Source organism: Epargyreus clarus, unplaced genomic scaffold (assembly GCF_041222505.1).
Source record: "Epargyreus clarus isolate Ecla_fem2 unplaced genomic scaffold, WU_Ecla_fem_2.2 ptg000010l, whole genome shotgun sequence".
NCBI classification, from domain to species: domain Eukaryota; kingdom Metazoa; phylum Arthropoda; class Insecta; order Lepidoptera; family Hesperiidae; genus Epargyreus; species Epargyreus clarus.
The window spans coordinates 7,186,481-7,199,928 of NW_027332218.1; the positions used below are offsets into that span (position 1 = coordinate 7,186,481).

Here is a 13,448-nt window from a genome sequence, read left to right on the forward strand (position 1 = left end):
ACCTTTATTGCTACATTACAAACCTCATTCATAAACAAAAAACCAGAATATAGGTACATAGTATAGTTCGCGCCAAACTGCTAGTCCGCTCTGAAGTTGTTACGAGCAAGTAGTCATACAATTTGCTATGTCGACACGATTCATTTCTATATTCAGAGCGGACTAGCAGTTTTACGGCTATACTAAACTCGCACTCCTAACCAAAAGCTCGAAACAATCGCAACTTACAATTTGGAGTCGCTGCATGAGAGTGGTTAATTTTAGAGCGTTTTCCCTGTTTCCCACAATACGACTAGACTTTCTATCAGTGCCCCTAGCGGATTGTATCAGAACTCATTGGAAGTATATGGGACATTAGATGGCGTTGTATGTCCATTTAAAACTACATTTCAAACTTCATTCATAAACGAAAAGCCAGAATGTACATACTATAGTTCGCGCCAAACTGCTAGTCCGCTCTGAAGTTGTTACGAGCAAGTAGTCATACAATTTGCTATGGCAACGCGATCATTCTATATTCAGAGCGGACTAACAGTTTTACGGTTATACTAAACTCGCACTCCTAACCAAAAGTTCGAAACAATCGCAACTTACAATATGGAGTCGCTGCATGAGAGTGGTTAATTTTAGAGCGTTTTCCCTGTTTCCCACAATACGTCTAGACTTTCATTAAGGCGAACGTAACTAGCTAGGTTTCTTTTCAAAGCCGCTTGTTTACAAGGTGGACAATGCTTCGCGACGTTTACCGTAAGAAAAGTTAAGATACACGATATACCTAAGAATATGTTACTACCAACATACGAAAGTTTTAATGTGTTGGTTAGATTATATTAAATTAATAAATCACTACATGGAATTACTATTATTATTTATTACTATTACTACTACTACTTCTAAGAATTACTATTACTACTTCTACGGATGATAGAACTCGATGTGGTTCGATTCCGGTCACACCTTTTTTGCCATATCGCTGCAGTACCAGAACATAGTTTTGAAGGGTGCGATAAGGAAGACATACCTACATTCGAAGAGTTCTAACTTAGTCTTGAGGGGTAGTCACGTGTCATGAGAAAATGGAAGCCATGAAAAAACCTGGACGACTCACAGTTCATAAGAAAAATCTCAAAGCCTACCAATTTGCCCTTGGTCATCTGATGCGCATTCTGGGAGTCTCCCAGAATGCGCATCACCCGTGCTTAGCAGTGGGACATATAATTAATTTTATCTTGACTATGTTACGATTGATATAATTATAACTATTAATTTTAAAATATTTATTTAATAATGATAAAGACAATTCGTGTTAAAAAATAAAATAGTAAATATTAAATTGCAACCTGCTATGGCAGGTAATTGCACCCTGCTAGGGCAGGGTGCATGCTTGCACTATATTTAATTTGTAAGACCTATGATGATAAGCATGAGCAACAAATAATTTGAATTTGAATTTGACATAATAGATTGAGGACGATATTTTTTCCTGCACATACAACACATAAATGTTCCTATATTACATACGTATTCAGGTAAGGTTCCTATTATGCTCACCGCAAAGCAAACTCGGTACAATGTATGTACATATTTCCCTGGCACAGGAAAAGCTTTGTGGGGTGGCATTCATTTTAAATAGCCCAGGTACAAAGGAGATTCTAATGTCTACCGAGTTTTACGCGAAGCATTTCCTAAAGGTGGTAATAATGAATCTCCATAGTTATCCTTTATACAAGTTATATGTATTTTTATGTTATAAAAGTAGCAAATGAACATGCACTTAATACTAGATAAGTGACAACTACCGCCCATAGATATTTAGTAATCAAACCTGGATAGGATTAGAGTAGTACCTTTTTTTTCTCGAGAGGGAAACCTTCAAAAGGTACCCGTGGCCGTCCTCGGTGCCGCGTAGAGGACTCCGAGATCTCCAAAGGAACGCGACCGGAGTCCTCTCAGCGCACTGCCCCGTCGCCGCCGTCCTTCCAGGGGTCGCTAGCCGGGCGGTTCGAGCTCCCACTCTTGCCACCCGCAACCCCGAAAGCCCCTTTTAGTCGCCTCTTACGACAGGCAGGGGATACCGTAGCCCTATTCTAGTCCCGGAACTACAGGGACAATTAAAGTAGTACCTACTTGTGATACAGCATTATTGTTAAGTACTTGTGTTTTCTTAATTAAGAGTATTTGAAGTGTACGAGGCGTTCAAACTTAGCCCTCAAGGGTGGCAATATGTATAATATTATATGTATGTATGTATGTAATACATCTGTATGTACATAATATAGATGTATTGCTACTATAAATGTATGGCTACAGTACTAACCTCTGATAAGACTATTTTATCTTGAATTGATTGTAAATGTCCATAGGCGACAGCTGCCACTTACCACAATATACCACTCGTTTAATAGTAACATAACTAAAAATTGGTTTTAACAATCCGCATGGTGGAGCTATAACCGATTTAACACGCAAAGGATTCCGGGTTCAGTCCCCGGCCAAACAGATATATGAATCATGAACTTAGATCTGGGTGGTGGATATGGGTGTCTGTTTTTTTTTATAATATATGAGTAGCAGACGAGCATACAGTCCACCTGATGGTGGCCTGATAAGTGGCTACTGCCGCTCATGGACATCTGTAACCAACCCCAGATAGGATTAGATATTCCTACCTGAGGTCGACCACAGATGCGCCGCTACCCCTGAGGACTAAGCTGGAACGTCTCGGAAAAGTCTGTCTCCCTTATCACACCCTTCAAACCGGAACACAGCAGCGCCTAACACTGTTGTTATTAGGCAGAAATAGGTGTGGTGGTGGTGCCGTCGGAGTCGAACCACAAAGGGTTCTACCACCTTCAAAATACGCCATGTTTTTTTACAACATTAAAGGAAATCCTAGAATGGGGCTGAGCTGAGTGTGACTTTTTTGCCAGTATGCCTGTAAAGGCTAATCTTGTAACCTATTACAATAATCCTCAGTACTTGTTCCATATAATAAGGAAGCCTGTATAATAGAGATATCCTGGCAATGCTTACATTGTTTTCTATGCAGTGACTGACCTGACAATTATAAGCATTTATAAGTACCTTGTTAATATAATTATTAGATCATATGGCTTTCGTTTTGCAGGAAGCCAATTGGCGCTAATTCTTAATAGTTTTGGTCAAATGGATCGTACAATTTATATTAAAAGTATTTGATTTCTAATTTATGAAAATAATTTGATTGTCTAATAACAATACTTTTTATACATTATTTTATAATATAAGAGTAGCAGATGCATGCAGTCCACCTGATGGTAAGTGGCGACTGCCGCCCAAAGACATCTGTAATCAACCCCAGATAGGAAAAGATAGGATAGATAGGATGAGATTCCTGTGAGGTCGGCCACAGATTCTACGGTACCCATGAGGACAAAGCTGGAACGCCTCGGAAAAGTATGTCTCCCTTACCACACCCTTCAAACCAGTAGCGCTTAACACTACTGTCATTAGGTAGTAATAGTCGAGGCGGTGGTGCCGCCCGAGTCGACCCACAAAGGGTTCTTCCTAGCACCACCTTCAAAATGTCAACTAATATATCAATGCTACTTTAAAAAATCTTAATTAAATTCCATTTCAGTGTTACTTTCTTGAAGAATATTGTTTCAAATTCATCTGATATTCCATACATCTAAAAATAACTTAAAACAAGCCGGAATTGCTAGCCGTCCTTCCTCGGACGGATATTAAAAATGCAACAATTCATAATAAATCCGCTACGTTATAAAGAGATTTGTAGTTTCACGAAGCGCTGTCGACAACAATAGTCATCGCTGGCGGACGTTAACAACTGACATGTTAGATAGTTAACAACTGACATGTTAGATATTCATATTTCCTACGAGCGTTGTGATAGTTTTAATACTAAAACTTTTTCCATATTTATAATGAATGTAGCTTATTTGTTTTATAGACAGAATACACGTGTCCCTGTAGTTTCGGGACCAGAATAGGGCTACGGTATCCCCTGCGGTATAAGAGGCGACTAAAAGGGGGCGTCCGGGGTTGCGGACGGCAAGAGTGGGAGCTCGAACCGCCCGGCCAGCAACCCCGGGATGGGTGTGGTGAGTTCCAAACTCTCCTGGGCGGAGCCCGACGGGGCAACGCGCCAAGTGGACTCCGGTTGCCTTCCGTTGGAGATCCCGGAGTCAGCTACGCAGCTCCGTGGACGGCCACCGAGGGTGTTTTAGTGCGGTAAGAATCCCACATAACCCCGTGCCGCTCCCACGGCATAGGGTACCTTTTGAAGGTTTCCCCCTCGTCAACAAAAAAAAAGACAGAATACACAAATAATCACTCATTTATTAACAACATTAAGAACATGACTGAAGTCCACTTGTGTTTTATCAAAGTTACATTGCTAATATTAGTTTCTATACCTATCACCATCATAACCACAACGCAGACAAAGTCGCGTATTTTTATTGGTGTCAATAAATCCGCTATCTTATAAAGAGACTTCTAGTTTCACGAAGCGTTGTCGACAACACAATAGACATCGCTGGACGAAGTTAACAACTGGCATGTTAGATAGTTAACGACTGGCATGTTCAATGTGCAAGCAGTGATAGCCTAGTGGTTAAGAAACTCGGCCTCTTGATCGAGGGGTCCGAGGTTCAAATCCCAGGCACCTCTGATTTTTCAAAGTTATGTGCGTATTAGAAATTAATTATCACTTGCTAAACGGTGAGGGAAAACATCGTGAGGAAACCTTCATATCTGAGAGACTTAAAAAAAAATCTCAAAGGTATGTGAAGTCTACCAATACGCACTTGGCCAGCGCGGTGGACTATGGCCTTATCCTTCTCATTATGGGTGGAGACCCGTGCCCAGCAGTGGGACGTTAATGGGTTGATGATGATGATGATCAATGTTCATATTTCCTACGAGGAAACTTTGTGATGGTTTTAATACTGTGCTCTGAAACTATTCTCATATTTAGAATTAAAAGGATCGCTACATAATTATATTAAACTTTTAATATTTTCAGCTGCTTTCAGAGTGCTTGTCCCGTAACACATGTTTAAACACGCACGCATGTTTTACCATTAATACATGCGACAAGATAAAGATCCTAAATGTCTTTTTTTTAATCACACGCCTTATCTAGAATTTTCATCAATTGTCATTAGCGCAGTTTTGTGGCGTACCCTTCAGTCTCCCCCGGTTACCTAATTTCTGCAGCCATTTATGCAATTCTTCTATCTTCGATCAAAATTTTTGAAGATAAAGGTTAGAATCCAATAAAACTTTAAATTGGATTTATAAAACAAACGAAACTCACTTACGAAAGTGTGACTTATAAAAATAAGTAGAAGAAGTATGACTTACCACTCCCAAAGATGTACAAGACAATCGAACATGACGCAGCCATGCTCCGTGCTGATGCACGACGCCGCTGGAGCCGCCGCCATCTTGGAATCCTCTCCCTCGTAGTTGTTATTAAAGAAGTACATCCAAATGTCCAATCTTGTACTTCGTGATCAAATATCTACGCCATTACAGCGAGCTGGTGACCCGCGAGTAATCGAAGGTTACTGGAAAGAGAAAAGTGCCAATTAAAGATTTGATAAGGTGTAGATCAACTTTTGAGTCGTACTAAAACGAAAGCGAAAATGTTTATTAAAACGGCCTGGTCAAACTGACTTAAAGATGAGGCGGCCATTAGTCCTTGTGAGTAGCAACGGACGAGCAGCTTCTGCTAGAGCCTGATCCATATGGATTTGATCACAGACTTACATGGGTGGCAGAAACCATTTATTTATTAAAAAAATCAAGATAACAGACACTGAAATACAGAGCTAATACATGCTAGAAACATACGTGGCGGTGATGACGCCGTGGTTGAATTATACGGTCTGTATATACAATCGTACATAAAATGTAGTAGAGCCAAAAAGACTTGACTCAGATTTAGCCCCTGTTCAGCGTAGTCTTATATATAAAATTCTCGTGTCACAATATTAGTTACCGTATTCCTCTGAAACGGCTTTACCGATGTTCACCAAATTTTATATGCATATTCAGTAGGTCTGAGAATCGGCTACTATCTATTTTTCATACCCTAAGTGATAAGGGTTGTTCACTCTTAACATTTTTTTATTTATATGGCAACACAACGTTTGCGGGGTCAGCTAGTAATATATATTAGAGTTGGTTACAGATGTTCATGGGCCGAAGTGACCTCTTACCACCAGGGTGATTGTGTGTTCATTTGGTACTTTATTCTTTGAAAAAACTGCAAATGTACCTACACAAACACAGTTACTTCGACATAGAATCATATTATAGGAAACATCCGTTAATTTCGATTACGTCTGAAAATTGTCAAAGCGACGGCGCTACGGCGCCGGTGTAACCGTTTTCACCTACTACTATATTATTACTATACACCATTGATCCAATAATAGGTGTTCGCGTGTGGAAAATTGTATGTTTTGGATCTCAAACGTGGTTTTTAGAAACAACATGGTTTCAGAAAAAAATTGTACTTGGTGAATCTTGGGATACAAAGGTGTCTTATAATTTGTCTGAATTATACAGTAGGTGGTGGTGGGTTTGGAGGTGGTAGAACCCTTTGTGGTTCGACGCCAGCGGCACCACCACCACACCTATTTCTGCCTAATAACAGCAGTGTTAAGCGCTGCTGTGTTCTGGTTTGAAGGGTGTGGTAAGGGAGACATACTTTTCCGAAGCGGTCCAGCTTAGTCCTCAGGGGTAGCGGCGCATCTGTGGCCGACCTCAGGTAGTAATATCTAATCCTATCTGGACTTAATTACAGATGTCCATGAGCGGCAGTAGCCTCTTACCATCAGGTGGACTGCATGCTCGTCTGCTACTCTTATATTATAAAAAAAGGTATGTTTCAAAAATATATAACTTTATCAATTTTATCATAACACTCAAAGTAATACTTGTTTTACAAACATACATCGCAAGAAATGCAATATTTTTATTTACGGAAATAATCGAGTACGATATGTCACTTAAGATAATATTTAGAACTTATTTGCATTGTAATAATTCATTGAAAATAAATGCTAATTGATATATTTAATGAGTATTGTTTAAGAAAGAAAAGCCTGAAGAAGTATGGTATATAAATTTTACTGCCGTATTAATTAATAAGAATTATCATCTTAATCTTAAAAACCCTTGGGAACATCATTGACAAATTTCAGGATAGCTTCCTTTAACAGGTTTCTTCGTAGAACAAAGACGCGCTGGGGATTTGAACCCAATTTAGGAATACGTGATTCATGAAGCAATCACAGCTATTAAATTTAATTATCAAATCAGATTATGGAGATAGTAAAAATGCTAAGTCTAAGTAAATAAGGTGTCGAACTCTACATATGGAATTCACAAAAAAATGATGTAAGGTATCTATGTAGTATTAATAGACCGGACACAGGAAGCAAATGTTTTACTTATTACCAATTGGTAATAAGTCGTTCTGAAATATATGTCAAACAAAATCAATCAGAGATTGAGTCTATGAAGTGGAAAAAAAAGCTTTTGTATGAAAATTGTAGCAATGGCCGCTCTACATCCCTAGTATTTAATCTGCAAAAGCTTATAAGAAAATATATAAGTACACTAGTGGTGCCCGCGGCTTCGCCCGCATTTTAAAGAAATAATATGACATACATCAAAAGGAAAATGTGTACCTGCATTGGAATGATAGTGGTACCATCTGTCGAAAATTGGTCTTACCAACTCCCAAACCCTCGTGGGCTCTTGGACAACAACTTTGCTAAAGATCATCACTTGATCAAATGCATAGATTCCGATTCTATAACTACTTACGAATTAAAAATTAAGTAAAAAAACCTTTTGCCACGGACTAACTTGTGAATCTAAACCATTCTCAAGTCCCCTTGAACACACACAACAAATTTCATCAAAATCAGTCCATTCGTTTAGGAGGAGTTTAGTGACATACACACGCACATAAGAAATATATATATAGAGATTTCTACTTCAATACATTCCACGTTATTACAGATTGCTGAAATAATTGCGCCGGGAACGATCAAAGTTCACGTCTCGACGTTGAAAAGTTCCCGCTCCCAAGAAGTTTTCCTTTGATAACGAATTCTCAGATCTACGCAATTACGACCTTATTTCTACTTAATAATATCTTTGAAGTTACATTTTTATGTCTTCTAGTACCACGTAACATAAAAAGGAAAAACATTTCTATGTATCTTATGAAATAATATTTCCATGTTTACCAAATGTCGTCGTCTTTGTCGTTAACCTGTTTGTCCCACTGCTGGGCATGGACGTCTACTCCACTCAAAGTGCGAGGAGTTAAGACCGCACACGCTGGTCAAGTACAAATTACCTTCTTGAGACATCTTTTGAGAACTTTTTATTTTAAAGGATTCTCAGACATGGAGATATTTACTATAATTATAGATTACGTTACTATCGTTAATACATTTATATATATATATATATATATATATATATATATATATATATATATATATATATTCACTCTTCCTAAACGACTGGACTGATTTCGATGAAATTTGTTGTGTGTGTTCAAGGGGACTTGAGAATGGCTTAGATTCACAATTTAGTCCGTGGGAAAAGGTTTTTTTAATTAACTTTTAATTCGTAAGTAGTTATAGAATCGAAAACTATGCATTTGATCAAGTGATGATCTTTAGAAAAGTTGTTGTCCAAGAGCCCACGAGGGTTTGGGACTTGGTAAGACCAATTTTCGACAGATGGCACCACTGTCATTCCAATGCAGGTAGAAATTTTCCGTTTTATGTATGCCATATTATTTCTTTAATTTGCGGGCGAAGCCGCAGGCACCATTAGTTATATATATTAACAAAAATCCCTATACACATACCTATACTTTCTTCAAAAAATAGAGGTAGTATCCGAGATTCGAAACCCCGGATTTCGTTTAAAAAACAGCTTAAAATTCAACCATACGTTCTATCCATCATAACCCATCCATTATCATCCAGACTGACGTGGTAGTGCCTATAGACATATGCATGAGGCTTTTATCTTCGGTATCATAGGTGCGTACTACCCTGAGGACAAAGTTGGAACGACGCATACATTCCTGTCAGCGTAAGTACTCCATGAAAGCATACGAGTAATAAGGCATCACAAGCACTTCTATTTTACTGCAGAAATGACTAGATAAGGCGACGGTATATTCGCTTAAAATCTTATGAAGAGGATTTGTTCAAATTCAAATCAAATTAATTTATATAATGTCAAGAAACACGGAGTTATCCAATTCCAAAAATATGTATATTTGAATATACTACACGAAACGTTTCAGATATTTTCACCTGATATAATTTCATTATGATCGCAATTGAAGGTTGAAGGTATGATATTTGGGATGAAAATTCACGTAGATTATTTACATAATTCTTTCTGAACATTAATAACCACCACCTACCACACCTTTCAAGGTGGTAGAACCCTTTGTGGTTCGACTTCGACGGCACCCCCGACACACCTATTTCTGCGTAATAACAGCAGTGTTAAGCGCTGCTGTGTTCCGGTATGAAGGGTGTGGTAAGGGAGACATACTTTTCGGAGGCGTTACAGATTAGTCCTCAGGGGTAGCGGCGCATCCGTGGCCGACCTCAGGTTGGAATATCTAATCCCATCTGAGGTTGATTACAGATGTCCATGGGCGGCAGTAGCCACGCAGGTGGACTGCATGTTCGTCTGGTACTCATATATTATATAAAAAAATACCTTCACAAGTTTCGTTTATATAGAGAAGAAGCGGCGAAAGAAACTCCATAACACATATTTCCCATTAAAGATTTTTCATAGGCTACCTCAGTCCTCAGGAGTGGAAACGCAACTGAGAACGGCTTCAGGTAGTTCCATTGTTATGGTATATGTATATTTTTTTGTTAACGAGGGGGAAACCTTCAAAAGGTACCCGGTGCCGTGGGAGCGACACAGGGTTATGTGGGAATCTTACCGCACTAAAACCCCCCCGGTGGCCGTCCTCGGCGCTGCGTAGAGGACTCTGGGATCTCTAACGGAACGCAACCCGAGTCCTCTTAGCGCGGTGTCCCGTCGGGCTCCGCCCAGGTGAGCTTCTCGCCACACCGTCTGGTGTGCACGACGGTATGCGACCACACATACCGCCGTCCTTCCCGGGGTCGCTGGCCGGGTAGTTTGAGATCCCACTCTTGCCGTCCGCAACCCCGGAAGCGGCAGTGACCACTTACCATCAGTTTAACTGTATGCTCGTTTACTATTGCAATCTAATAAAAATATCTGTAAACACACCTACAAATTTTCTTCACATTTAAACGAAACAAACAGCGATTTAAATAGTAACAATATTACTGATAGAGCGTTCAGCAAGATCTTTGTGAAATAGCTCCGAGAAATGAAATTCTAGCCAGGCCGGAGTTATTTCAGAGGTCCTTTGTATTGATCAGACACTAACGGCCGAGACAAAATAGGTCATCCTCCCTGCTGGCTACACAGTATTTAATATTTACTAGATTTACATAGTCGACAGTTAGTGGATACAGTGATGTGTGATTTCTTTACATATTCGACACTATTACTGCCTTATAGCAGCAATTTGACGTTGTTGTATTTTGTTTTGAATACTGTGGTGAAGGTGGTAGAACCCTTTGTGGTTTAACTCCGGCGACACCACCGCCACACCTATTTCTGCCTTATAACAGAAGTGTTAAGCGCTGCTGTGTTCTGGTTTGAAAGGTGTAGTAAGGGAGGCATACTTATCCCAGGCGTTCAGCTTAGTCCTCGGAGGTAACGGCGCATCTGTGGCCGACCTCAGGTTGGAATATCTAATCCCATCTGAGGTTGATTACAGATGTCCATGGGCGGCAGTAGCCACGCAGGTGGACTGCATGCTCGTCTGGTACTCATATATTATATAAAAAATACCTTCACAAGTTTCGTTTATATAGAGAAGAAGCGGCGAAAGAAACTCCATAACACATACTTCCCATTAAAGATTTTTCATATACAATATTGACTTATGAACCATTAATCTACATGTTGGCTTACATTATAATAACACATCATAATCTATACATAACGTGTATTTAGTAAACAAAATTTGATAAGTGATAGAACCAGTATGTTTCGACCGAAGAGGTACCTACTTCCGCCACACCTATTTATAGCGAAAAACATTTTTTGCGTTTATATGCAAGGTCGAGAATGCCGGATGACTTTTTTTTATAATATAAGAGTAGCAGATAAGCATGCAGTCCACCTGATCGTAAGTGGCTACTGCCATAGACATATGTAATCAACCCCAGATAGGATTAGATATTCTTACGTGAGATCGGCCGGCATGCGACGCTACCCTTGAGTACTAAGCTGAAACGCCTCGGAGAAGTATGTCTCCCTTACCACACCCAGAATACAGCAGCGCTTAAGACTGCTGTTATTAGGTTTCTAACACTTTCAAATACATACATACCTATAAGGCTACCTCAGGAGTGGCAAGGCAACTGTGAACGGCTTTAGGTAGTTCCATTGTTCTATATTAATTTCATAGATAAGTATAGATATCTCACCGTCTTGTAATTGAAGGAAGCCATTAAATGGCCTAAACGGCTGACAAGTCTGTCAGCCATTTAACGGCTGTCATGGTGTAATTTACGCGGAACAGTGCCGACATGCGCAGTTATTAAGTATTTTATACAATACGATAAACGCTTTCTACACTCACAGCCCCACACTAGGATTCCCTGTGTCGTGGGTGCCATGGACACACACAGAGACAAATACACAAACACCCAGACCCAGAAACAGAAACCTAAATTCATCATTTAGGTATCTGTCTGGCCGGGGATCGAACCCGGGACCCTTTGCGCGTCAGACCGGTATGGTGGCCGCTCCGCCACGCGGGTCGTCAAAACCAAAGTCGTCAAAGGCAAAGTCTTCGTCGTCAAAGTTATGTGGTGCAAAAACACGAAATCGAAGAAAAAATACGGAGAAAAATGCGTTTCATTCGTAAATTATCATAAAAAAACTAAATTTTTTAATAGATGCAGTTAGAATTTCAATTGTCAAAACTAAAAGTAATTTTTACTAATCTATGATATGATAAGTTGAACTACATCCTCGTTTTCTATAGCAATCTAATAAAAATATCTGTAAACACACCTAAATACTCATTTCTTAAAATTTAAATGAAACCAATATCAATTTAATAGTAACAATATTAGTAAGCGCAAGATCTTTGTGAAACAGCTCCGAGAAATGAAATTCTAGCCAGGCCGGAGTTATTTCAGAGGTCCTTTGTATTGATCAGACACTAACGGCCGAGACAAAATAGGTCATCCCTGCTGGCTACACAGTATTAAATATTTACTAGATTTACATAGTCGACAGTTAGTGGATAAAGTGATGTGTGTTTTCTTTACATATTCAACCCTATTACTGCCTTATAGCAGCAATTTAACGTTGTTGTATTTTGTATTGAATACTGTGATGAAGGTGGTAGAAACCTTGTAGTTCGATTCCGGTAGCACCACCGCCACACCTATTTCTGCCTAATAACAGCAGTGTTAGCGCTGCTGTGTTCTGGTTTGAAGGAAGACATACTTTTTCCAGGCGTTTAGCTTAGTTCTCGTAGGTAGCGGCGCATCTGTGGCCGATTTTAGGTAGGAATCTAATATAATCCTATCTGGAGTTGATTATAGATGTCCATAGGCGGCAGTAGTCACTTACCATCAGGTGGACTCCATGATCGTCTGCTACTACTATATTATAAAAAGGACTACTATATTTATAACGGAGGAACCTTGAAAAGATTCCGGTGCCGTGGGAGCGATACTAGGTTACGTGGATCTTTTTCCTCCTAATACTCCCCCGATGCTCGTCCTCAACGCTCCTCTCTTAATTTTTTTAGTCAGTAGTGATTCATATCGTTTAAAAATCGACGTGAATTCTATCGTCACTCGACGTAACCGGTCGATTGGTGTGGTAACTGACGATCGACGTTAAATAGTCGATCCTAATATCAATCGATAACGTCAACGTAGTGTCAAGGGATGACATCGATGCAAAATCAATTAATTTGTGTCTGTACCTAACATGATTTAGCAATAAGCCAACAACCGGACAAACAGACATTTTTTAAAGAACTTTTTAGCATTGAAATACCAAGAAGCAGCTTCGCTTACAAAGATTAAACATCGCTACAACTCAACATACAACAATAGTCGCTGAGATTCAACGGCAGACGCCATCTGCAAGTAAAATTGCATTTCCTTACCAAAGGAAAAGGTATACCTATGTTTCACGACATCTATTACATAAATGTTTATCAAGGAAGAAGGCAAATCTCTGTCTAGCTCTCTTTTTAATATGTTTATACAATATAGAAGTAAGTTTCAAACCAGCATGCA

The 13,448-nt window shown here is 39.4% G+C and overlaps 1 protein-coding gene across 2 annotated transcripts in view; it reads right to left on the reverse strand.

The window, feature by feature from the left end:
* kmr (pleckstrin homology domain-containing family A member kramer) overlaps positions 1–13,448 on the reverse strand; it is a 95,244-nt gene that overhangs the window by 69,799 nt on the left and 11,997 nt on the right. The window contains exon 1 of one of the 2 annotated variants that reach the window (XM_073077273.1): positions 5,371–5,525. In XM_073077273.1, coding sequence (XP_072933374.1) covers positions 5,371–5,495 — 125 coding nt within the window. In that variant the 5' untranslated portion in view covers positions 5,496–5,525. Of the gene's footprint in view, positions 1–5,370; positions 5,577–13,448 lie in introns of those variants that run through there. The other variant, XM_073077271.1, reaches the window with a different exon arrangement.